This window comes from Scyliorhinus torazame, chromosome 13 (assembly GCF_047496885.1).
Source record: "Scyliorhinus torazame isolate Kashiwa2021f chromosome 13, sScyTor2.1, whole genome shotgun sequence".
NCBI lineage: Eukaryota > Metazoa > Chordata > Chondrichthyes > Carcharhiniformes > Scyliorhinidae > Scyliorhinus > Scyliorhinus torazame.
The window spans coordinates 113105755-113132809 of record NC_092719.1 but is presented as its reverse complement, the minus strand read 5'-3'; the positions used below and the strand labels follow the sequence as shown (position 1 = coordinate 113132809).

At 50.5% G+C, this 27055-nt stretch overlaps 1 protein-coding gene across 1 annotated transcript in view; it reads left to right on the top strand.

The window, feature by feature from the left end:
* dnah1 (dynein, axonemal, heavy chain 1) overlaps nt 1-27055 on the top strand; it is a 1119271-nt gene that overhangs the window by 912184 nt on the left and 180032 nt on the right. Inside the window, exon 67 of the mRNA XM_072472076.1 lies at nt 21225-21369. Coding sequence (XP_072328177.1) covers nt 21225-21369 — 145 coding nt within the window. The remainder of the gene's footprint in view (nt 1-21224; nt 21370-27055) is intronic.

The window sequence follows — 27055 nt, the reverse complement described above, 5'->3', positions numbered from 1 at the left end:
GGGGCCCGCAGGGTGGCCATGGCTGATGGAGGGGGGGTGGGGGGTAGAGAGTACATCTTTTTTGCCAGTGCATAATGTATATTCGAGGATTTATTTCTTTATTATGGGGGCGTCATCGTTGTCGGGGGTGAGGAAAGCGGAAAATCCGGCAATCGTTATTTCAGACCAGATTCCGCACCTGCTGGTCGTGGTCTTGAAGAAGGAGCCTGCAAAGAGGCCGACGTGAAGAATGGATGTGGGGCTGTTTGCGGATCCGGGTTTTTGTGCATGTTGGCAAAGGTGATTGACGATTATGTGGGGTTTATTAAAAAGGGAGAGGTCTCGCCATCTGTGAAATGGGAGGTGTTGAAGGTGATGGTAAGGGGCAAGATCAGCTCTTATAAGGTGCAGGTGGACAGGGAGGCAAGAGAGGAGTAGCAGTGGCTGTTGGACAAAATTTTGGAAGTTGATGGGAGATCCCACTCCAGAACGTTTGGCCAGTAGAAAGGCACTGCAGACGCAGTTTGATCTTTTGGCCATAGAAAAAGCGGTGCGCCAGTTGAGGCGGGCAAAGGGCGTGTGTACGAGCACAGGGAGTGGACCAGTTGTTTGCTGGCAGGACAGCTCCACCGGCAGGCAGCCTCCCAGGAGATTGTTCAAGTCTGAGGTGGAGTGCGGGCTGGTGACGGCCCCGGAGCAGTTGAACAGGGCATTTGAGGAATTTTATAAAAGGTTGTATAGGTAAAGCCCCTGGGAAACAAGGCGGAAATGAGGGAATTTATGGAGGGACTGGAGTTTCCCACAGTGGAAGAAGCGGATAGGGCAGGGTTGGAGGACCCCGTGGGAGTTGAGGAGGATCAGGCGGTGATAGGGAAATTTGACCCAGTGAGTGTGGGTCTTATTGGACAATGTCCCTGTTAAATATGGATGCCAAGATTCTTGCCAAAGTATTGGCGCTTAAGCTGGAGGAGTACCTCTTACAGGCGGTTGGGGAGGATTAGATGAGGTTTGTAAATGATAAGCAGTTGTCCTTCAATGTGCGGTGCTTTCTGAACTTGGTGCTCTCCCCATCAGAAGGGAGGGAGCAGGTGGTGGTGGTGGCGCTGGATGCGGAGAAGACATTTGATCAAGTGAGTGGAGTTATTTGTTTTCGGTGCTGGAGCAGTTTGGGAATTGGGTCTAAGTTTGTGGCTTGGGTCAAGTTATATAATGATCAGAAGGCGACTGTTCATACGAATGAGGTGAACTGCATGAGGGAGCTAGACAGGGGTGTGTCATGTTCCAAAAGTAGAGGAGGATAGTGTGGGGGGTGGGAGGTGGAACATAGGGGGCGCAATTCTCCCATCGGGAGTCTTAAGTGCCGACGCCGGAGTGAGAACCGGAGTGTTTCACTCCGGCGTCGGAACCAGCTCCCAGCCCCCTATTCTCCCGCCCCCAGGGGGCTAGGAGCGACGTTGCGTCATTTACGCACGCCGGGCATTGGCGCCGGGTGAAGGCGGCGCCGAGTAAATGACGTGGCGGAACTGGCATCACCCGCGCAAGCGTGGTTGCCATCCTCCCCGAGGCCGCCCCGCAAGAAGATGTCAGATGGATCTTGCGGGGTAGCGGAAGAAAGGAGGTCCTCCTTCAGAGAGGCCGGCCCGCCGATCGGTAGGCACCGATCGCGGGCCAGACCCCATTTAAACCCCCCCCCCCCGGTGGAGGAACCCCCCCCCCACAGGCCGCCCCCCCCCCCCCCCCCCCCAGCGTTCCCGCACTGTTCCTGCCGGCAGCAACTAGGTGTGGATGGCACCGGTGGGAGCCCGTCGTATTGGGCAGGCCGCTCGGCCCATCCGGGCCGGAGAATCGCCGCTTGCCCGTTGCAAACGGCGAGCGGCGATTCTCCCAGCAGCCAGCCGTGATTCTCGCCGCGCCGGTTGGGGGGGGGGAGAATCGCGTGCGGGCATCGGGACGGCATGGCGGGACCCTCGCGGTGCCCCGGCGATTCTCCCGCTCGGCGTGGGGGGGGGGGGGGGGAGAATTCCGCCCAGCGTGTCCCTGTATGCCGACTACCTTTTGTTGTGTATTTCTGACCTAGTTCCCACAGTAGGGGTATAATGGGGCTGCTTAAGCGATTTGTGGGGATAAGATGAAATATTGGCTAGTAATGTAAAAGAATATATCAATATATAAAAAGTAAGAAAGAGGCAAAAATAGACATCGGACCACTGGAAAATGTGGCTGGAGAAGTAATAATAGGAAACAAAGAAATGGCAGAGGAACTAAATAGTTACTTTGCATCAGTCTTCAATATGGAAGACACCAGTGGGATGCCAGAGCTCCAGGAGAATCAAGGGGCAGAGGTGAGTGCAGTGACCATCACTAAGGAGAAGATTCTGGGGAAACTGAAAGGCCTGAAGGTGGATAAATCTCCTGGACTGGATGGATTACATCACAGGGTTCTCAAAGAAATAGCTGAGGAAATTGTGGAGGCATTGGTGATGATCTTTCAGGAATCATTGGAGGCAGGAAGGAGCCCAGACGACTGAAAAGTGACCAAAGTAACACCGCTGTTTAAGAAGAGAGGGAGACAAAAGACGGGAAATTATAGGCTGGTTAGCCTGACTTTGGTCATTGGTAAGATTTTAGAGTCCATTATTAAAGATGAGATTGCAGAGTACTTGGAAGTGCATGATAAAATAGGACTGAGTCAGCACGGCTTCGTCAAGGGGAGGTCATGTTTGACAAATCTGTTAGAGTTCTTTGAGGTGGTAACAAGGAAGTTAGACGAAGGAGAATCAGTGGATGTGATTTATTTAGATTTCCAGAAAGCCTTTGACAAGGTGCCGCATAGGAGACTGTTAAATAAGTTAAGAGCCCATGGTGTTGAGTAAGATCCTGGCATGAATAGAGGATTGGCTGACTGGCAGAAGGCAGAGAGTGGGGATAAGGGAGTCTTTTTCAGGATGGCAGCTGGTGACTAGTGGTGTGCCTCAGGGGTCTGTGCTGGGACCACAGCTTTTCACAATATACATTAATGATTTGGAAGAAGGAACTGATGGCACTGTTGCTAAGTCCACAGATGATACAGATGATCTGTAGACAGATAGGTAGTATTGAGGGAGCAAGGGGGCTGCAGAAGGACTTGGACAGGCTGGGAGAGTGTGCCAAGAAGTGGCAGATGGAATAGAATGTGGAAAAGTGTGCAGTTTGAAAGGAGGAATTGGAGGCATAGACTATTTTCTAAATGGGGAAATGCTTAGGAAATCAGAAGCACAAAGGGACTTGGGAGTCCTTGTTCACGATTCTCTTAAGGTTAACGTGCAGGTTTAGTCAACAAATGCAACGTTAGCATTCATGTCAAGAGGGCTAGAATACAGGACCACGAATGTAATTCTGAGGCTGGATAAGGCTCTGGTCAGACTCCATTTGGAGTATTGTGAGCAGTTTTGGGACCCGTATCTCAGGATGAATATGCTGGCCTTAGAAAGGGTCCAGAGGAGTGTCGTGTTGGGTGTTCCGATACACAAATGAACCAACACGGTTGTAGATGGTACAACTCTGTTTTATTATTCTGTACAATAACAACTGTTAACTTCTGGCTGTGGTTCGTACTTCACCAGTTAACCTGTGGACCCAGCCCTTGCACTACCTTAGAGAGTTTTGTGAGGGCCACGAAGAATCCAGCACGAGTTTTAAGGATACAAAGTAATAACATTTATTTACAATAACAAAGATATATAACAGCAGCTGCAACTTCCCTTGCTGCACACTCCTTCCTGCTGGTTCCAAACTGGCCAGCTTTATTTATACTTGGAGTTTACTAATGGTTTCTCCGCCCCCCTCATTGGGGAAGCTCATACTTCCACAGGATTGTGGGATTGTCATTAGTCCCCAGCCAATGGTAAGCAGGCAGGTTATAACATCCCTCCCACCCCAAAGTCCAAGGAATCCACCGAAGACCCAGGCGAAGGAGGGCGTCGGACTCGTTTTGCCGCAGGCCGGACACCATTTGCACGCGGCGCTGGATCAGGCGGCGTGTAACGAGACGGAGACCGGCGCTTCCGTGATGAACGGCGCAACGGTTGTACATCCACGGCCCGTGGACCCGAGGATTCCCCCTCTGATGCATCCTGTGTCTCCATCTCGGAGTCAGAATCTGCTGCCTCCGTCATGTCAGTGTCTCTATCTCCATTCGGTTCTGTAATTACCTGCGCAGGCTTTGAGTGAGGCACCAGTGGAAGATTGTGAGGACTGCCTTCCCTTGTCTCTGGTCTCTGCGGCTGTAGAAATGAGCTCTGGGGGCGAGGAATCTTTTGAGGAGATTGTCTTCTGGACCGAACGTGGTCTACATGTTTGCGCTGGAGACGACCCTGGGCTTGCACCTGGTAAGATATAGGGCCCGTTTGGCGAAAGATTACGCAAGGAACCCACTGGGCACCACCAGCAAAATTCCGAACGAACACTGGGTCACCAGGCGCAAACTGCCGAATCGGCCGATGCCGAGAAAATTCCTGTCCCTGCCGTTCTTGTGTGCGGCGTACTTTTGCGCCAATGTCCGGGAAAACCATACTAAGGCGGGTGCGAAGTCTCCGGCCCATTAGGAGTTCTGCGGGAGCTACCCCAGTCACCGCATGGGGGGTGGTCCTATACGTAAACAAAAAGCGAGCCAGTCTCGTGTCCATTGATCCGGAAGACTGCTTCTTGAGGCCTCTTTTGAATGTCTGCACTGCGCGCTCTGCCAACCCATTTGAGGCCGGGTGGTAAGAGGCAGTGCGGATATGGCGGATGCCATTCATCTTCGTGAACCTTGCAAACTCCTCACTCGTGAATGGAGTGCCGTTATCCGTGACCAGCACCTCGGGGAGGCCAGGCGTACTAAAAGACAAACGCATCTTTTCAATTGTTGCGCAGGACGTTGTCCCCTGCATCTTATGCACCTCTAGCCATTTAGACTGGACGTCAATTAATAGAAGGAACATGGATCCTTGAAAAGGGCCTGCGAAATCTGCATGCAAGCGTGCCCAAGGCCGCCCTGGCCATTCCCAGTGATGTAGGGGTGCGGCCGGCGGAAGCTTCTGATGCTCCTGGCAAATGGAGCAGTTTTGGGACACTTTCTCAATGTTGGTGTTGAGGCCTGGCCACCAGACATAACTCCGGGCCAACATTTTCATTTTGGTCACACCTGGATGCCCATTGTGCAAGTCTGTTAGTATTAGCTCCTGGCCTTTTTCCAGGACAATCACACGCGTCCCACACAAGAGGATGCCATCTTCCACGCTGAATTCTGACAGCTTGGAGGAAAATGCCCGCAACTCGCTGGGAGCTGTCTATGCTGCCCACCATACAGGACTATGTGCCGAACCTTTGACAGGACCAGCTCCGTCTGGGTCCACTCACGGATCTGTGATGCCGTGACAGGCAAGGTGTCCATAAAATTTAGGGTTGCAACCACCTCACCGGTCGTAGGGGTCGACATGGGGCCGGTCGATAAAGGCAATCGGCTCAGTGCGTCGGCATTTGCTATCTGTGTTCCTGGTTTGTGCTCCAGAGAATACTCGTATACAGCAAGCAACAAAGCCCAGCGCTGGATCCGTGCGGAAGCAATGGGCGGTATTGGCTTATCCTCTCTGAAAAGTCCCAGCAGAGGCTTATGATCAGTCACGATAGTGAAATGGCAGCCATACACGTACTGGTGGAAGCGTTTCACCGCAAAAACCACTGCCAGGCCCTCCTTCTCGATCTGCGCGTACTTTTTCTCCGCTGCAGTCAATGTGCGGGAGGCGAAAGCTATCGGTCGCTCGGCCCCGTTCTCCATCTTGTGGGACAGGACGGCCCCAATACCATACGGGGATGCATCACATGTGACGAGCAAAGGCTTTCCAGGATCATAGTGGGTTAGTAACCCAGACGACGACAATTGTTGCTTTACCCGCCGGAAAGCGGTTTCTTGCGGCTGACCCCACACCCAGGTGTGATTTTTCTTTAGCAGAAGGTGCAAAGGGGCCAGCGTAGTTGCCAGATTCGGGAGGACCTTCCCGTAATAGTTTACGAGACCGAGAAAAGAACGAAGATGCGAAGTGTCAGTCGGGGTGGGGGCCTGTTGAATCGCACGCACCTTCTCTGCGACGAGGTGCAAACCTTCGCGGTCCACCCCATAACCTAGGTAGACTACTTCCTTTGCCTGAAATATGCACTTTGTGCGACGTAAACGGACTCCAGCCTCCGTAAAGCGTCTAAGGACAGCCTCCAGATTTTCCAAATGTTCCTGCTCCGACGTCCCTGTAATCAAAACGTCATCTAAGTAGACAGCAACACGTGGTAAACCTCTCAAAATGCCCTCCATAACACGTTGAAAAATTACGCAGGCAGAGGATACTCCAAAGGGCAACCGTGTATATTCATACAGGCCCCGGTGTGTATTAATCGTTACATATGGTCGGGAGGCAGGGTCCAGCTCCAACTGCAGGTAGGCGTGACTCATATCTAATTTTGTGAACGAGAGTCCACCTGCAAGCTTCGCGTAGAGATCCTCTATGCGAGGCATTGGATATCGGTCGAGTCGGGAAACCGTATTCACTGTAAGCTTATAGTCGCCACACAAGCGAACTGTGGCGTCTGGCTTCATTACAGGTACAATTGGTGCTGCACAGTCAGCAAAACGGACGGGCCTGATAATACCCAAACTTTCCAAACGAGTGAGCTCCCCTTCTACCTTCTCGAGCAAGGCGTAAGGCACCAGGCGCGCCCGGAAATAGCGCGGCGTGGCTCCTGGTTCGACTTGGATACGGGCTACGGTCCCTTTTATTTTCGCCAAACCAGGCTGGAATACATCTGGGTATCGTCCTAGCACCTCAGTCAACCCTTCAGAAACTGTTTGGAGGATGTGCTGCCATTGCAACCGCAAATGGCGCAACCAGTCCCGAGCCAACAGGCTGGGCCCGTGGCCGCGCACCACGATAAGTTGGAAACGCCCCTCCTGGCGTCCATAAACAACAGGGGTCATTGTAGTTCCTGCAATGTCCAGTGGTTCCCCCGTGTAGGTGGCCAACCGGGCCTGTGAGTCGGTTAATGTAAGGGTCTGTATACCCTGCTTGATGCGATCGAATGTCCTCTGGGCGGTCACGGAGACCGCTGCGCCAGTGTCCAACTCCATCTCAAGCGGGTGGCCATTGACCCGTACTGTCACCTTAATGGGGGCCACACGGGGAGCTGCCACACAATGCAGCTGCAGTTAGTCGTCCTCCGTCTCCAAATCCTCACCCACATTGCCTCCGGTCCCCTACCCCAGCCCCGCACCTTCTCAGCGTTCGCAACCCAATAAGACATCAGATTTGGCAGAACCGAATCACTAACCTTCGCCCTCTCTGAAGCACCGTTTTCTAAATCCTCACTACCATACCTGCCCAGACAAACAAAATCAACTGTTCCACCCCCATAAAAAATGCTTTCGCGAAGAAGACTGGTAAACACTGGAATAACAATTAAAAATGCGGCACAACGTTTATCTTTCCCAACTGTCCATGGCCTGCCAATGACAGGCTGTCCCACCTCAACAGATCCGCCTTGACCCTGCCCACTAGGCTCGTGAAATGCAATTTACGGAGCCGAGCCCAGTCTTGAGTCACCTGTACCCCAGTACACCTGAGATGAGTAGTCAGCACCCAAAGCGGCATTCCCCCAAGCCAGCTCCCGTCCCCAGCAGGAAGACCAAAAAGCACTCGCTCTCCTCAAAATTCAATTTGTATCCCGAAAAAGCCCCATAAGACCATAAGACATAGGCGCAGAATTAGGCCACTCGGCCCATCGAGTCTGCTCCGCCATTCAATCATGGCTGATATTTTTCTCATCCCCATTCTCCTGCCTTCTCCCCTTAACCCTTGATCCCCTGATTAATCAAGAACCTATCTCTCCCTGTCTTAAAGGCACTCAGTGATTTGGCCTCCACAGCCTTCTGCGGCAAAGAGTTCCACAGATTCACCAACCTCTGGCTGAAGAAATTCCTCCTCATCTCTGTTTTAAAGGATCATCTCTTCGATCTGTACTCTGGTTCTAGTTTTTCCTACCAAGTAGGAACATCCTCTCCATGTCCACTCTATCCAGGCCTCGCAGTATCCTGTAAGTTTCAATAAGATCCCCCTCATCCTTCGAAACTCCAACGAGTACAGACCAGTGTCTGGAACCATTCCTCATACAAGCTCTTCATTCCAGGGATCATTCTTGTGAACCTCCTTGTCATGATATCCATATTAACATATCATGGTGCAATCACACACACACGCTGAAGGACAGGTAGATGGACCAATCAACACACACACAACATCACAGCCAATCACCAGTGAAAGCACACGCACTATAAAACAGGGAACACCACAGTTCCTGCTCATTCTACCAGGAAATAGCTCAGAGCACAGAGCTCACAGCGTGCCACTCAGACATACACCATGTGCTGAGTGCCTCTCTAAGATAGTGCAAGGGCTGGGTCCACAGGTTAACTGGTGAAGTACGAACCACAGCCAGAAGTTAACAGTTGTTACTGTACAGAATAATATAACAGAGTTGTACCATCTACAACCGTGTTGGTTCATTTGTGTATCGGAACACCCAACACATGATACCAGGACTGGAAACTCGCCAGCGACTGTGAGACCTACCTGCACCTCTTCAGAGATCCGCCATCCTGCGCCATGGACACCATCAGCCCGCCGCAGCCACTCCAAATCGCTGGAAATCTCGGCGTCAACTGGAAGCTGTTTAAACAGCGCTTCCAACTCTTCTTAGAAGCCACAGACAGGGAGAATGCATCGGACATCAGAAAGATCGCCCTCCTCCTCTCCACGGCAGGGCAACACGGCATCCACATCTACAACTCCCTGGCATTCGCGGAAGGCGAGGACAAGACGAAGTACAAGACGGTCCTTCTAAAATTTGAGCAACACGTCAGCATCGAAGTGAATGAGAGCTTCGAGAGGTATCTCTTCCAGCAGCGCCTGCAGGGTAAGGATGAGCCTTTTCAATCTTTTTTGACACACAAAAACGCGACCAGCCGGTACTCCCAATTCCAGGCGGCCGAATCGGCACGGCAGGGGTCCTACGAGGCCGAGCGGGTCCAGTCGATCGAGTTCCTCCCGGCCCGCGGCCCGGACGAAGGCGGCCATTTCGCGCGCTTTCCGAGGCCTCCCGCACTTGTACGCGCCAAAAGAGAGGACGTTGACGCAGAGGGACGTGATGCGCAGGCGCGCTCTATGCAGGACCGCACCACGCATGCGCGGTGGCGCAACAAACGCCATGACGTCACGACGTGCGGCAACTGTGGATCCGCACACTTAAAGCGGCAATGTCCAGCCAAAGCGCGACAATGCCCCCGCTGTGGCAAGATGGGCCACTACGCTGCCTGCTGTCGAGCAGCTCAACCTGCCAACGCTCTGCAATTCCGCCAGCCTCGCAGGGACGTGCGGGCCATTCAGCCTCCATACACCGAGTCATACCCTGACGACGTACAGACCGGTGATACCGACGACTGGGAACCCTTCAGCGTTGCGATAATAGACAGAAATCGGATGTCCCCAAGTAGGACCCACCAGCCGATGCCAGTGCACAGCGTTAATCTGGTCGATGAATGGTGTGCCACCCTAACGGTCAACCGATCACCAATCACATTCCGCTTAGACACTGGTGCCTCCGCCAATCTCTGCATGGTCAGCGTTCCACACCTTGAAGGTCAAACCACCGATTCGGCCATCCCACTGTCAGTTGGTCGATTACAACGGTAATGTTATCCCGGCCATGGGGTCCTGCCAGCTCGAGGTTGCACACAATTCATACACAGCCACACTGTCTTTTGAGATAGTTGGATCCTCGAAGGACTCTCTGATAGGCGCACAGGCGTGCAAGATCCTCCACCTCGTTCAGCGGGTACACACTCTGTCTCCAGAAGGCACGTCCGATTTCCCAGATGCAGACTTTGGGGCGCAGCTCCACTCGCTCCTCGCCCACAACCAGGAGGCTTTTGAAGGCATGGGCACACTGCCCTACACTTACAGAATACGGCTCAAACCGGACGCCACCCCGGTCATTCACGCACCTCGTAGAGTCCCAGCACCACTCAAGGACCGCCTCAAGCAGCAGCTGCAGGATCTGCAGGACCAAGGAGTGCTTTCCCGGGTCACGGAGCCTACGCCATGGGTCAGCGCCATGGTGTGCGTAAAAATGCCCTCTGGCGAGCTCCGGATCTGCATCGACCCGAAAGACCTGAACAATAACATCATGAGGGAACACTACCCCATACCCAAACGGGAAGAAATCACGAGCAAAATGGCCCGGGCTAAAATTTTTACCAAGCTTGATGCCTCAAAGGGTTTTTGGCAGATTCAGCTGGATCAGTCCAGCAGGAAGCTGTGCACTTTCAACACTCCCTTTGGCAGATACTGCTACAATAGGATGCCGTTTGGCATCATCTCGGCATCCAAGGTGTTTTATCGAATCATGAAACAGATGATGGAGGGCATCGAAGGGGTGCGCGTCTATGTTGACGACGTCATCATCTGGTCCACCACACCACAGGAGCACATCAGTCGTCTCCAGCGTGTCTTTGCTCGGATACGAGATCACGGCCTGCGCCTCAACTGAGCCAAGTGTTCTTTTGGCCAAACTGAGCTAAAGTTTCTGGGGGACCGCATATCCCGGTCAGGGGTGCGTCCGGATGCCGACAAAGTGGGAGCTATTGCAGCCATGCCGCAGCCGGCAGACAAGAAGACAGTACTACGCTTTCTCGGGATGGTCAACTTCCTGGGGAAGTTTATTCCCAACCTTGCCTCACACACAATGGCTCTTCACCACCTGGTAAAGAAGACTACGGAATTCCAGTGGCTGCCCGCATACCAGAAGGAATGGGAGGAGCTCAAGATTAAGCTCACCACCGCCCCGGTATTGGCGTTCTTCGACACCACTCGGGCCACAAAGATCTCGACTGATGCCAGCCAGTCCGGCATTGGGGCGGTACTCCTGCAACGGGACGACACTGCATCATGGGCCCCGGTCGCCTATGCCTCGCGGGCCATGACCCACCACAGAACAGCGCTATGCGCAGATTGAAAAGGAGTGCCTGGGTTTGTTAACCGGCATCGATAAATTCCACGACTATGTGTATGGTCTTCCGCAGTTCACCGTGGAGACCGACCATCGCCCCCTGGTCGGCATCATAGAAAAGGACCTCAACGAGATGACCCCTCGCCTCCAGCGCATTCTGCTCAAGCTCTGGAGGTACGACTTCCAACTTGTCTACACCCCGGGAAAGGACCTCATCATCGCGGATGCCCTGTCCAGAGCAGTGAGCACACCGCCCGAATCGGGGGGGGTTCGTTTGTCAGGTCGACGCACAAGTAGCCTTCACATCGGCCAATCTGCCAGCTACTGATGCAAACAGGGCTAAACAGAAGTAAGATCCGGCATCAGCAGCCTTGCAGAGGAGCCGCTTCACGATATGGACGCCCTTTTCCGCCTTGCCATTCGACTGGGGATGCAAAGGGCTGGACGTCATGCGTGTGAAGCCGTATGAAGTGGCAAAAGAAGACCATTCTTGGCTCGCAATACAGGGCCCATTGTCCGACATGACGGTACCTGTCCATCCAAAAATCCAGGGAGGTGGCTTCAGCAGCGTAGACAGCTGTCCACTTTAACCCTTGTCACCAGTTTTGTGAGGGCCACGAAGAATCCAGCACGAGTTTGTGGAACATAAAGAAAACTTTATTTACAGTAACATATATATATACACAACAGCAGCAGCAACTCCCTTGCTGCTCACTCCTCTCTAGCTGGTTCCATACTGGCCAGCTTTATTTATGCAGGGACCTGCTAATGATTTCCCCGCCCCCCCTCATTGGGGAAGCTCATACTCTCTGAGGATTGTGGGATTGCCATTAATCCCCAGCCAGTGGTAAGCAGGCAGGTTATAACAGTATCATAAAGAACTGCTCGATGCTTTGGCAGGGCTGCCCGAAAGGCTTACTGCCACTCACACGACTGGCATTGCAGCTGTGGATGTCAGTGGTCAAAGAGGCTTGCAGTGTGTCACAACAGTCCAGCAATCTATCCTCCTAACAGGTTACGAGGATTGCTGAGGCACTGTCCCAGGTGAGTGGCATTGATTCCATGGAGCACAAATCTGCTATCCTCATTCAGAATTACAGCATCCTCCACTTCTGCCATCCAGCAGTGTTCTTGCCTTGCCTGTTGCCAGCCAACCCAGACTGAGATGATGCAGTCCTTCTTGCACGAAAGCTACTTGAAGTTGTTTTGTAAGATCATCTGCAATCTTCCCCACTGAAAGCCATCCTGCAACCACGAGGACAACATTGCATAGAAGCACCAGGACAAGCAAAGCTGCACAAAAGATAGACAGCAAAGGAATGCACAAGAGCAATTATATGTTGCTTTTATACAATATAACATGATTTAATTTGTATATTTTGTTGAAAATATTTATATTGTGCTTGTTATTATTTTGCATGATGGTCAAGGAGGCACTGTGATGGTCAGTAACAAAGGGGAAGGTAAAGTGTGGGACTGTTGGTGAATGAGGAATGGGGTTATGTTTGCTGATGTTGCAGTAGAATGAGGTGATCACGGACAATTTGGCCAGAAAGGGGCTGTGCTTGTTACCTCCTCCCATTCACTTCCTCCTCCTGTTCATCAGTTGGCCATCATAGAGCTGGGGTTGCCCTGATAGGGAATATATGGAGTGGCATTCAGAAATGATGATATGCGTTCTTCCGAGTACTAGAGGAATGCTATAGAGCAGTCCAGGTTCTATAGTTTCAGCACTCCAATGACACTCCAATAATCTGCTCTATCATAGCTTTTGCGGTATGCATGCTACACAGGTATGCTTGGGCTGAACACTGGAATCATAAGCAATGTAGTCAAAAGACAGTCCTTTGGTGCCCAGTAGCCTACTCCTAGTTTGGCATGGTGACTCAGATGCAGACAGCATAGTGGAGTGCTGCAGAACAAAGCCTACCCAGCATTGACCTTCATGATACACTGGATATGGCCCGATACCAACTAGTTATGGCCATATCCAGCTGGATGTTGAAGGACTGGAATTCTGATTAGTTGCAGTCCACCTCAGTGTTTTAATCCTGTGCCCACAAAGTGACATGCATGTAGCCAATGATCCCCTGCACCATGGGGAAGCCTGTGATCCTCCTGAAACCGCACACTTGTTCCACTTGCATCTCTCTGGCAAGAGACAATGAAATGTATTCAGCCGTCTTGGAATACAGAGCTTCAATGACCTCCCTTATGCAATAGTGAATGGCAAACAGACATGTTGCAAATATCACTGGCTCCAGTGTAGAAGGAGGCCCGATACAAAAAAGCTCATACTCACAGTTAACTTCACAGCTGCTGGAAAGGTCATCCTCACCTGCTCTGAGGTTGCAGTTGTGACCCGTGTTCTCTCTAATTTCACTACGCTATGTGCAGCCAGTTTGGTGCACAGTGTGTTGCCTTTAAGATTACTGGACTATCTATTATATCCTATGCAGTGTTGCGGGAAATTCACCAACAGTGTTCCTCACTCCCCAACTGACCAGAAGACACTTATTCAAAAACTTTATTCCAGCTATAACAGGGAGCTAAGCTTCCACTAGTTGGCTTGCCAGCTCCCTGATCGTAGAAAATACAGATAAGTTATGCCTTTGTGTATTATCTCAAGTAATTAACATATACCAATCCACCGGGTGCGGCGATGACCAGCTAAGTCGCACGTTTCGGCACCTCCCGGTGGAACGGACTTTCGGGCTCTTAATAGGAGCCCCAACTGCAATTTTAACGGCTAAAAACACTGTGCGGTAAACCAGAAGGGAATCCCCCCTGGACACGGATGGAAAAAGGAGAGGAAAGTGGCCGGATTGCGGTGGATCCTCTAGAGCAGCGGCCAGGAAGGCAGGCACAAAGCAAGATGGCGTCGGAAGGAGGCAGTTTAATATGGGGCCCTGACCAACAAGAGTTCCTGCGGCGTTGCGTGGAAGAACTTAAAAAGGAGATGAAGAAGGAGCTGTTGGCCCCGATATTACAGGCGATTGAAGGGCTAAAGGAGGAGCAAAAGACCCAGGAGCAGGAGCTCCGGGTCGTGAAGGCAAAGGCTGCTGAGAATGAGGACTAAATACAGGGCCTGGTGGTGAAGACAGAGATGCCGAGGCACAACACAAAAGGTGTGTGGAAAGGCTGGAGGTGCTGGAGAATAATGCGAGGAGGAAGAATTTAAGGATTCTTGGTCTTCCCGAAGGTGCAGAAGGGGCGGACGTCGGGGCATATGTGAGCACGATGCTTCACTAGTTAATGGGATCGGAGGCCCCGACGGGCCTGTTGGAGGTGGAGGGAGCTTATCGAATTATGGCGCGAAGACCGAGGGCTGGAGAAATTCCTCGAGCCATAGTGGTGAGATTTCTCCGATATAAGGACAGAGAGATGGTCCTCAGATGGGCAAAGAAAACCCGGAGCAGTAGGTGGGAGAACGCGGTGATCCACGTATATCAAGATTGGAGTGCGGAGGTGGCGAGAAGGAGGGCAAGCTTTAATCGGGCCAAGGCGGTGCTGCACAAAAGGAAGGTTAAATTTGGAATGCTGCAGCCGGCAAGACTGTGGGTCACACATCAAGGGAAACACAACTACTTTGAAACGGCAGAAGAGGCGTGGACATTTATTGTCGAGGAGAAACTGGAACAAGCGGGCTAGAAAAAGAACATTTGGGACAAAGTGGTGGGGTGATTACGTGGGGTGAAGGGGGGGGAAATGGGGGAAGAGATGATTTCCGAAGTTGTTAATCCTGCGACCCTGTAACTTTTCTCTCTTCCCCATGTCGTGGGGGAGGGGGGGGAGGGAGGATGGGGAGCTGGGGGCGCCGGCCATTGGGGGCGGGCTTTGTTCCCGCGCTATGGTAATCATGGCGGGAACAGGGAAGCAGGAAGGAGGGGGCCTCGCACAGTGGGGGCCGAGGTCACGGGGGGAAGCCGAGGTCGGCCAGAGTTTGCTGACTTCTGGGAGCAACATGGGGGGTGCAATTACGCTAGAAAGGGATCTAGCGGGGGTGGGGGGGGGGGTTAACTGGGTTGCTGCTGCTGGGGAGAAGGGGGAGCTGGTATGGGGTGGGGTGGTCGGGGCGGGAGGGCGCCGTTGGGGGGAGATACGGCTACGTGGGAACCGGGAGAGGAGCTGGATTGAAAAAGGAGTTGGCTAGTCGACAAGGGGTGGGGGGGGGGGGGGGGGCAAAGAGCCCCCCAACTCGGCTGATCACGTGGAATGTGAGAGGGCTGAACGGGCCGATTAAGAGGGCACGGGTACTCGCACACCTAAAAAAACTTAAGGCAGATGTGGTTATGCTGCAGGAGACGCATCTGAAACTGATAGACCAGGTCAGACTTCGCAAAGGATGGGTGGGGCAGGTGTTTCATTCGGGGCTCGACGCAAAAAACAGGTGGGTGGCTATATTAGTGGGGAAGCGGGTAATGTTTGAGGCAAAGACCATAGTGGCGGATAGTGGGGGCAGATATGTGATGGTGAGTGGCAGATTGCAAGGGGAGGCGGTGGTTTTAGTGAACGTATATGCCCCGAACTGGGATGATGCCAATTTTATGAGGCGTATGTTGGGACGCATCCCGGACCTAGAGGCGGGAAAGTTGGTAACGGGTGGAGATTTTAATACGGTGCTGGACCCAGGGCTGGACAGATCGAGGTCCAGGACCGGAAGGAGACCAGCTGCAGCTAGGGTGCTCAAGGACTTTATGGAGCAGATGGGAGGAGTAGACCCCTGGAGATTTGGTAGATCTAGGAGTAAGGAGTTTTCGTTTTTCTCCTATGTCCACAAAGTCTATTCACGGATAGACTTTTTTGTTTTGGGAAGGGCACTAATCCCGAAGGTGACGGGGACGGAGTATATGGGTATAGCTATTTCGGACCACGCTCCACATTGGGTGGACCTGGAGATAGGGGAGGAAAAAGAACGGCGTCCACCCTGGAGAATGGACATGGGATTATTGGCAGATGAGGGGGGGTGTTTAAGGGTGAGGGGGTGTATTGAAAGGTACTTGGAACTCAATGACAATGGGGAGGTTCAGGTGGGAGTGGTCTGGGAGGCGTTGAAGGCTGTGGTTAGAGGGGAGCTGATATCTATCAGGGCACATAAAGGAAAGCAGGAGGGTAGGGAAAGGGAGCGGTTGTTGAAAGAACTTTTGAGGGTGGACAGGCAATATGCGGAGGCACCGGAGGAGGGACTGTACAGGGAAAGGCAAAGGCTACATGTCGAATTTGACTTGTTGACTACGGGTAAGGCAGAGGCACAATGGAGGAAGGCACAGGGTGTACAGTAAGAATATGGGGAGAAGGCGAGCAGGTTGCTGGCCCACCAACTGAGGAAAAGGGGAGCAGCGAGGGAGATAGGGGGGGTGAGAGATGAGGAGGGAGAGATGGAGCGGAGAGCGGAGAGAGTGAATGGAGTGTTCAAGGCATTTTATGAATGATTATATGAAGCTCAGCTCCCGGAAGGGAAGGAGAGAATGATGTGCTTTCTGGATCGGCTGGAATTTCCTAAGGTGGAGGAGCAGGAGAGGGTGGGACTGGGAGCACAGATTGAGACGGAGGAAGTAGTGAAAGGGATTGGAAGCATGCAGGCGGGGAAGGCCCCGGGAACAGACGGATTCCCAGTGGAATTCTACAGGAAATATATGGACTTGCTGGCCCCGCTACTGATGAGAACCTTTAATGAGGCTAGGGAAAGGGGGCAGCTGCCCCCGACTATGTCAGAGGCAACGATATCGCTCCTCCTAAAGAAGGAAAAAGACCCGCTGCAATGCGGGTCCTATAGGCCCATTTCCCTCCTGAATGTGGATGCTAAGATTCTGGCCAAGGTAATGGCAACGAGGATAGAGGATTGTGTCCCGGGGGTGGTTCATGAGGACCAAACTGGGTTTTTGAAGGGGAGACAGCTGAACACAAATATACGGAGGCTGCTAGGGGTAATGATGATGCCCCCATCAGAGGGGGAAGCGGAGATAGTGGTGGCGATGGATGCCGAGAAAGCATTTGATAGAGTGGAGTGGGATTATTTGTGGGAGGTGCTGAGGAGATTTGGCTTTGGAGATGGGTATATCAGATGGGTACAGTTGCTGTATAAGGCTCCGATGGCGAGTGTGGTCACGAATGGACGGGGGTCTGATTACTTTCGGCTCCATAGAGGGACGAGGCAGGGTTGGCCTCTGTCCCCGTTACTGTTTGCATTGGCGATTGAGCCCCTGGCCATAGCATTGAGGGGTTCCAGGAAGTGGAGGGGAGTACTCAGGGGAGGAGAAGAATACCGGATATCTTTATATGCGGATGATTTGTTGTTGTATGTGGCGGACCCGGCGGAGGGGATGCCAGAGATAATGCGGATACTTGGGGAGTTTGGGGATTTTTCAGGGTATAAATTGAACATGGGGAAATGTGAGTTGTTCGTGGTGCATCCAGGGGAGCAGAGCAGGGAAATAGAGGATTTACCGTTGAGGAAGGTAACAAGGGACTTCCGGTACTTGGGGATCCAGATAGCCAAGAATTGGGGTACATTACACAGGCTTAATTTAACGCGGTTGGTGGAACAGATGGAGGAGGACTTTAAGAGATGGGACACGGTGTCCCTGTCACTGGTAGGTAGGGTGCAGGCGGTTAAAATGGTGGTCCTCCCGAGATTCCTTTTTGTGTTTCAGTGCCTCCCGGTGGTGGTCACGAAGGCTTTTTTCAAGAGAATCGAGAAGAGTATTATGAGTTTTGTGTGGGCCGGGAAGACCCCGAGAGTGAGATGGGGATTTTTGCAGCGTAGTAGGGACAGGGGGGTTTGGCACTACCGAGCCTAAACGACTATTACTGGGCCGCCAATGTTTCAATGGTGTGTAAGTGGATGGGAGAAGGGGAGGGAGCGGCGTGGACGAGATTGGAGAGGGCGTCCTGCAGGGGGACTAGCCTACAAGCAATGGTGACGGCGCCGTTGCCGTTCTCACCGAAGAAGTACACCACAAGCCCGGTGGTGGTGGTGGCTACATTGAAAATTTGGGGGCAGTGGAGACGGCATAGGGGAAGGACGGGAGCCTCGGAGCGGTCCCCGATAAGAAATAACCATAGGTTTGTTCCGGGGAGAATGGATGGGGGATTTGGAGCATGGCAAAGAGCTGGGGTAGTACAATTGAGAGATCTGTTCGTAGATGGGACGTTTGCGAGTCTGGGTGCGCTGACGGAAAAATATGGGTTGCCCCAAGGGAATGCATTTCGGTATATGCAACTGAGGGCTTTTGCGAGGCAACAGGTGAGGGAATTCCCGCAGCTCCCGATGCAGGGAGTGCAGGATAGAGTGATCTCAGAGACATGGGTGGGGGATGGTAAGGTGTCGGACATATATAGGGAAATGAGGGACGAGGGGGAGATCATGGTAGATGAGCTGAAAGGGAAATGGGAAGAAGAGCTGGGGGAGGAGATTGAGGAGGGGCTGTGGGCTGACGCCCTACGTAGGGTAAACTCATCGTCCTCGTGTGCCAGGCTAAGCCTGATACAATTCAAGGTTCTACACAGGGCGCATATGACTGGAGCACGGCTCAGTAAATTTTTGGGGGTAGAGGATAGGTGTGGGAGGTGCTCGAGAAGCCCAGCGAATCACACCCACATGTTCTGGTCATGCCCGGCACTACAGGGGTTCTGGGTGGGGGTGGCAAAGGTGCTTTCGAAGGTGGTGGGGGTCCGGGTCGAACCAAGCTGGGGGTTGGCTATATTCGGGGTTGCAGAAGAGCCGAGAGTGCAGGAGGTGAGAGAGGCTGATGTTTTGGCCTTTGCGTCCCTAGTAGCCCGGTGCAGGATATTGTTAATGTGGAAGGAAGCCAAACCCCCGGGTGTGGAGACCTGGATAAACGACATGGCAGGGTTTATAAAGTTAGAACGGATCAAGTTCGTATTAAGGGGTTCGGCTCAAGGGTTCACCAGTCGGTGGCAACCGTTCGTCGACTACCTCACAGAAAGATAGAGGGAATGGAAAAGAAGAAGACAACAGCAGCAACCCAGGGGGGAGGGGGGGTGGGGGGGGGGAGGAACCGGACGGACTCTCAGGGATGTCATCGTATATGTATAGACACTTGTTTTAGGTAATGTATATTGGATTGTTGGATTGTATCTTTGAAGAGTAACTATTTTGGACAAGGCAGTTGCCACTCAGTTTTGTTTCTGTTTCTGTTTATATATTATTTATTTACTTGTTTAAAATTGGCCACGGTTATTTATATTGCTTTGTTGTTGTTCAAAAGAAAGACTATGTACTGTTATGTTTGGCCACAAACTTCTTAATAAAATATATTATTTAGAATAATAAATAATAAAATATATTTTTTTAAAAACACACACCAATCCAAAGAATACATTTGTTTAGAAATTATCTAGGTCCATTCACAACTAATAATTAGGTTTACAAATGAGTGGGCAGCACGTGACGCAGTGGTTAGCACTGGGACTATGGCACCGAGGACCCGTGTTCGAATCGCGGCCCTGGGTCACCGTCGTGTGGAGTTTGCACATTCTCCCCATGGCTACGTGGGTTTCACTCCCAAAACCCAAAAAGATGTGCAAGTTAGGGGGATTGGCCTTGCTAAATTGACCCTTAATTGGAAAAAGATAAATAATCTGGTACTCTAAATTTTATTTAAAAACAGGTTTACATCTGAGTATAATTACCAATCATAATCAAGGCACATATGTAGTATTACAATATTGGCAAGCATGTTTCTGTTTTTGTGCACCTGAGTGTGGTATCTCTACTCTCATCCCACTGTCCAGTGTTCTGTAAGACCCATGTTGTTATTAAAAATCCATGAATGCTTATCTGTTGCTGTCGCAACTGGTCATTGTCTGCGGGAATCCACCAGCTACAGTGAGCAGCAGCCCAGCATTAGTCTTTCAGGTTTCTTTGAAACTTGTATGATTTTTAACCCTTTCAGCAGTAAGTTCTGGACTGCTGCACTATCAGCAGCAGGTGGCAGATTATATTGAGGGTTTACTTAGCGAGCACAGTTCTCTGGGGCACTATTCATTGATGAAATTTATTGGACAAATGGCCCCGAAAGACCCTGGGCGGATATAGCATTCTGTTGAGAGCCCTTTCTCCTCATCATTCCCCTCCCACTTCCAGCAGCTAGTCCTGGTCTGTACAACCCCTACCATTTGCGTACTGAAACAATATTTTCCACTGCCTGGATTGCTCTATAGAGTTCCTCCAGTACTCGGAAGAGCGTATATCATAATTTCTGAATACTGCTCCATATTTTTCCTGTCATGCTGTAGTCCAAGAAAAATGCACAGTATTGTGCAGAATGCATGAAGTCAGGCCAAAGTCATTCACCATGTGCCAAACCGCAGAGGAATTTGTTTTTGTTTATAAATTCAGAGTACCCAATTAATTTTCTTTTCCAAGTAAGGGACAATTTAACATGATCAATCCACCTATCCTGCACATCTTTTGGTTGTGGGGGCGAAACCCATGCAAACACGGGGAGAATGTGCAAACTCCACACAGACAATGACCGAGAGCCGGGATCGAACCTGGGACCTCAGCGCTGTGAGGCAGGAGTGCTCACCACAGCGCCACCATGCTGCCCTTAGCATAGCAATTTATAATAACACTGGAAACCACCAGCAGTCGCAGCAATCGTGGAACTCAATCAGCAACTAACCTGTAGGTAGCTGATGATCCCTTTAAATAGCCAGGGATCATTCCTGCTGTTGAATATATGTTCAGTTGCACATTTAAGAGATGGCGTTAGTTGGAGTGATGAGCCCCAAAATTGCAGCTTGAAAACGCTACACACTGATTGACATCAATTTGTCTTCTCTGAATACATCTGTCAAATTCTCCCCCCGCGTTCAATACCCTTACCAATCTGGCCCTCAGAACAGCTTGCCACAAATGTGTGTGCATGCTACCACATCATTTTGGAGCCAAAAGTACTCATTACACTGAAAAACAGGTGCTGAGAGGCCATGCTTTATGGTCCCCTTCATTTTCATTGCTTTACCAGTTGCAATTAAAGTAACCACCAGTTTCATCCCTTCAAGTGTGATCGGATTGTTCATCAAGTTGAAAATCATTCTGCAGGCGATTTGCTAAAATCTTACGACGTTCATTAGCTTGGTGAATTTCAGAGAACTTGATGAAATTTTTCAATTGTATTTGTAACCGAAATTATTATTTTTTTTTGCAGACAACCATTGCCAGGACCGTTAGAGAGTGAAACAAATTCATTTCAGAAACTACTTGTTATGCGCTGCCTTCGACTTGACAAAGTTACCAATGCAATGCAAGACTTTGTGTCACTGAACCTTGGACAGAAATTCATTGAGCCCCAGGTCAGACTTACAGCTTCATATTTATCTTGAGTTAGACTGAAGATACATTTGTCACACATTATTTTCACAAAATATTTTTTCAATTTTATGAACAACGGAAAGAAAAGTCACGAATATTGATGGTAGCATAGAATTGAGTTGCGTTTTACAGCACATTATAGGGCATTTGACCCAACAAATCTTTGCCACTATTTATTCTCCACATGGGTTTCCTCCCACCTTCATCTAACCCGATCACCAAACCCTTCTACTCCTTTATCCCACTTGTATGCTTTTTGGCTCATCTACTCCAGTGGTAACAAGTTCCACATACCATTCTCTAAGTAAAACAGTTTCTCCTGAATTCTTTCTTTGATTTATTAGTTAATATCTTATTTTTATGGTCTTTAGTTTTGGATTCTCCCACAAGTGGAAACACCTCTGTGAATCGACACCTAAAATAAGAACAGCAAATGTAAAAATGTACGGCAGGTCCAGGAGCCTCTGAATGAGCAAGCTGGGCTAAGTTTTGAATGGGAAACTGCGCCAGAAGCCCGACATTAATCTACTTTTCTCAGATGCTGAACGATCTGCATTGCACTTTGTTATTTATGGTTTATTATTAAAATATTCAGGGCTGAACTAATAATACAACTTCAATTATTGAAAAATACTCAATAAAATGACGGGGTGAATCAAACTAATGTGATTGAATTGGCTGGGGGTTTTATACCCCACCTGATGTTTCTGCTAACTTCAGCTATCTCTATTACTTAATGATGAACTACCTGCACATTCAGGGCAGTTTGACAATTGGGTGGAAAGGGGTCATCAAGTTGCTCCTCGTGAAGCTTAGGTGTTTTTTTGTAAATTGCATCAGGGCCCCACGAACATCACTGAAGCTAATTTGCATGAAGTAATGAGGGCTCCACTTGTTTCCAGTGAGAAGTTATAGGTCACTGAACTGCTAAACCACAAATCTGGAACAATGCTCTGGGATCCCTGGCTCACATCCCACCATGGTAGATGGTTTCAATAAAAAAGAAATCTCGAATCTTGACTACTTATCTGAAGATACTAATCAAAATAGTGTCTGATGGAACTGCAGCAAGACCAAAGGGTGCGATTCTCCGGCCTCGTTGCGCTCTCGCTCAAGCAAAACGAGGTCGGTGAATAGCGGGAGAGGCCGAGTACAAGAACCGCGCCAGGCACCAAACAATTTGCAATGCAAACGGCCCACTGCCGTAGACGAAATCAAAATCTTGCCGTAGTGTGGCGAGAATTTATCACTATTTAAACCCTATTTCCGTACAATTAATGGGAGCGACCCCATTTCCAACGGCCTCCACACCAAGTGGTCACGCTGGCGCTGATTAGTGCTCCTTTTTAAAAATGTGAACCTGGCGGAAGGACTTCTGCGGGGAGCCGAGGAGGTGAGTAGCACAGTTGTTAGCACAGTTGCTTCATAGCTTCAAGGTCCCAGGTTCGATTCCAGCTTGGGGTCATTGTCTGTGTGGAGTCTGCATGTTTTCCCCGTGTCTGTGTGGGTTTTCTCCGGGTGCTCCGGTTTCCTCCCACAAGTCTAGAAAGACGTGCTGTTAGGTGAATTGGACATTCTAAATTCTCCCTCTGTACCCGAACAGGCGCCAGAATGTGGCGACTAGGGGCTTTTCACAGTAACTTCATTGCAGTGTTAATGTAAGCCTACTTGTGACAATAAAGATTATTATTATTAAATCTTTGCTCACAGGTAAGGAGCCTGGGGGTGCTGGGCTTGGAGTCCCTCAGCTGGGGAATGGGGGGACACCCCGGCTGGGTGGGTGACCCTCTGCAGTGGTGGGTCACCATGGGATGGTGGGGGCGTGGCACCACCATGCCAACCCCTGGATCATGTGTTCCATTCCGGGACCAACCCTTGTCCCTGCCCGTCCGACCCACCGACTGTTGAGGCTTCTGGCTGAAGGCTATTGCTAAGGGAATTGGCAATCGTGGTTAAGTGAGCACTTCACACAACACAAGTGGATTCCTGTGGTTGGACGAGCCATGTAGCATGTGGGAGTCCTTGTCTAGCATCCCAATCAGACCATGATGCCTGGACACTGTGACTGAACACTACAAGAGGCAACACGGCACAAGCAGCAGCCAACATCTGAACACCCAGGGGATGGGACACAGCTCCGGGGACATGTCCATGGCCGGAGGTGGGTGAGTGTTATGGGGAGGGGACCAGTGCCCTGTCCAGGTAGCGTTATGAGCGGCTGTCCGGGGTAAAGGTCTGGGGTCCAGTGAGGGGAGCCTGCTGTGACCTGAAGTGAGTGGGTGTTTCAGGTGGGGATCAATGCGGGAATGGAGGGTCGCAGGGTGGGAGCCACTGCTGTTTGCCAGTCTTACGCACTCTCCCAATGCCTTACAGATATTGAACGGTATGGACCGTATTTTGGACCCCACAGAACTTGGCCTAGTGGTGCAGATGCTTGAGGCGGCAGCCCATGTGCCGGACCCCGCCCCACACCCTGAGGACCCAGCATCCATCAGGCCAGAAAGGGACCCAGCGAGGGACCCGCGATGGCCCAGGATGTGCAGGCGTCGCTGGTCCTTTGAATAGATGACGGAAAGCGTGTGCTGCAGGAGGCTCCGCCTCAACAAGGAGACGATGTGGTACCTGGGCCATGTCCTTGCAGACTTGGCACCACGTGAAGGAGGAGGACACGTGCTCCCGGTGGCCGTCAAGGTCACTGCAGCCTTGAAATTTTACGCCTCACGATCCATCCAGGGCTTGAGCGGGGACCTATGTGGCATCTTGCAGGCCACAGCCCACAAGTGCATCCGATGGGTCATGGATGCCCTGACTGCCCGGGTGGAAAACTATATCAACTTTGCATGGACCAAGCCCAGCAAGATGTCCGGTCAGCAGGATTCTCCACCATCGCTGGGATGCCCCAGGTCCAGGGACTGATAGACTGCACCCATGTCACCTTGCATTCACCGTGCCATCTGGGAGTGCCCTAAGTTAACAGAAAGGGGTTCCACTTCCTGAACATACAACTTGTGTGCGACCACCGCATGAGGGGCTGTTTAGCACAGGGCTAAATCGCTGGCTTTGAAAGCAGACCAAGGCAGGCCAGCAGCACGGTTCAATTCCCGTAACAGCCTCCCCGAACAGGCGCCGGAATGTGGCGACTAGGGGCTTTTCACAGTAACTTTATTTGAAGCCTACTTGTGACAATAAGCGATTTTCATTTCATTTTCAAGATCATGCACGTGTGTGCACACTTCCCGGGGAGTGTTCAGGACATCTACATCCTGGCAAGTCGGTCTTCGAGGACCACCCCAGGATGGGAGGCTGTATCTTGTGCGAATAAGGGATACCCGCTGGGGACCTGGATAATACACCTGTACAGAGATCAGAGACCGAAGCTGCAACCTGATACACCGGGACCCGTATGGCCACTGGACTGCCATTGAGCGGTGCATCTGACTGTTCAAAATGTGATTCCGATGCCTTGACCGCTCCAGTAGTGCCCTGCAGTACATCCACCGGAGGGTCGCCCACTTTGTGGTGGTCTGCTGTGTCCTCCACAATCTGGCACAGCAGCAGGGCGACGAGCTGGAAGTTGGGGATGAGGAACATGTTCCCACCTCCGAAGAGGAAGAGAACGAAGGTGATGAGGCGGCGCCGGACAAGCAGGGGCTGGGGGAACGATCCCAGTGAGGAACCAGAAGATCCACTGGAGACTGCAAGAGAGGCGACAACGACGAGGGTCCGGCAAGCCAGGGGGGTCTGGGAGGCCCCTAAATTCGCCCGTTTCACTTAAAACGTGACCTGGTCTGACATCAATACCTTACCCACCCCCCACCTCCATCTCCCACTCTCCCAGGGTCTGTGTCACTTCACTACAGGATACTGGAACTGTGTCGTTTGTATCCATTCTGGGGCAACACGTGTTTGCACATCAGACCACCCATAATCCCCACCTACTGCCAAGGCCAATAACAGCTAACAAGGAATTGACAATCATGGTGAAGTGATTCCCAAGTGGATTCCCGTGCGTGGTGTTATGGGCCAGGGTTTAGAAAACCCCAAAGTATATCATGGAGTTCACCTGATCTACAACTGTTTATTGATTTTGGTTAAGATGAGCACTAGGGCCTGCCTTTCAGATGTTATTCAACAGAGGCCTTAAGCAATTTTAATAAAAAAGTTTATTCTACGAATTTAATTAACTTTTTTATAAACACACACAGTAAGCATTTTTGTCAACAACAAACATAAATATCCCACATAGCTACAGTAATCTGTGTATCACCCTGAATAAATTCCCCCTTTAGCTGTTCCAATTTAATAACAAGAACCCATAAGCCAGAAAACCCTTAACAAAGATGTGGCCCAGCACACAGCACTCAAGACCTGGTATGGATGCTCCTTTTCCCTTTCCAGAACACCAAGTTTGACTTTCTTCCAGAAAATAGTTATTTCTTTTCAAGTTATCAAGCAGTCTGGAAACAGCTTTTAAAATGCAGATAGAAAAAAACCTTCTTTCAACCTGTGCAGAACAAAACCAGTTCAAACTCAAAGTAAAACCAACTCCCAGAGCCACAGCCCAGCTCCACCTACACAATGACATCACTGAAGCCATGTGATAAGACAAAAACATTTCTTAAAGGGACACTCCCATGACACCTCCCGCCAAGAAAAAAAAATAAACCATCAACTTCAAAGATGGTTTCATTTTTCACTTTTCCAATAAGAACAATTGACTATGAATATACATTTTTTATACAAAAATAAAACAAACATTGATAATAATAGTCCATTTTACTTCTTCCACCATCGACCTGCTACTCTTCATCACATTCGTGACAAAGCATCGGCTATCACATTTTCTCATCCTGCCACATGTATAATTCTCAAATAAAATGGCTGTAACAATAAACGCCATCGAAACAGTCTGGTACTTTTATTCTTGAATCGCTCCAAAACCGTCAATGAATTATGATCAGTATATCTAATTGTTTCAGACAAATAGCTGGGAACATAAATGTTAAAATGTTGCAAAGCCAGCACCAAGCTCAAAGTCTCCTTGTGAATTGTTGAATACTTCCTCTGGTGATCATTCAATTTCTTGGAAAAATATCCAATAGGCTGCTCTATTCCTTCGTTGTCTTCTTGCAAGAGCACAGCACCTACGTCCACATCACTCGCATCAACAGCCACTTTGAATGTTTTTTTGTAATTTCGGGTGGCCAACACAAGAGCAGTGGTTAGCACAGCCTTCAGGCCATCAAATGCCTGTTGACACTCCACCGTCCACTGAAATTTGTTATTCTTCTTCAGCAAATCCGTCAGTTGATGAACGACGCTGCTTATATTCGGCACAAACTTTCGGTAATATCCACTCATGCCAAGAAATCGCATTATTTCCCTTTGTGTCAAGGGTATTGGAAACGCCCCAATAACTTTTGTTTTCACATCCCGTGGGACCATTCGTTCCTGTCAATTGTATGGCCAGGGAACGTGACTTGGGCTTTTCCAAATTCACTTTTGGCTAGGTTTACCACCAAACCCGCCTCCTGAAGTCGATCGAATAACTCCATCCGATGCTTCACAAAATGTTTTCCATGTCTGACTAAAAGTTACCAGATCGTTTATGTATACCGCACAATTGGGTAATCCTGAAACGACTTTGTTAGTTAACCGTTGAAATGT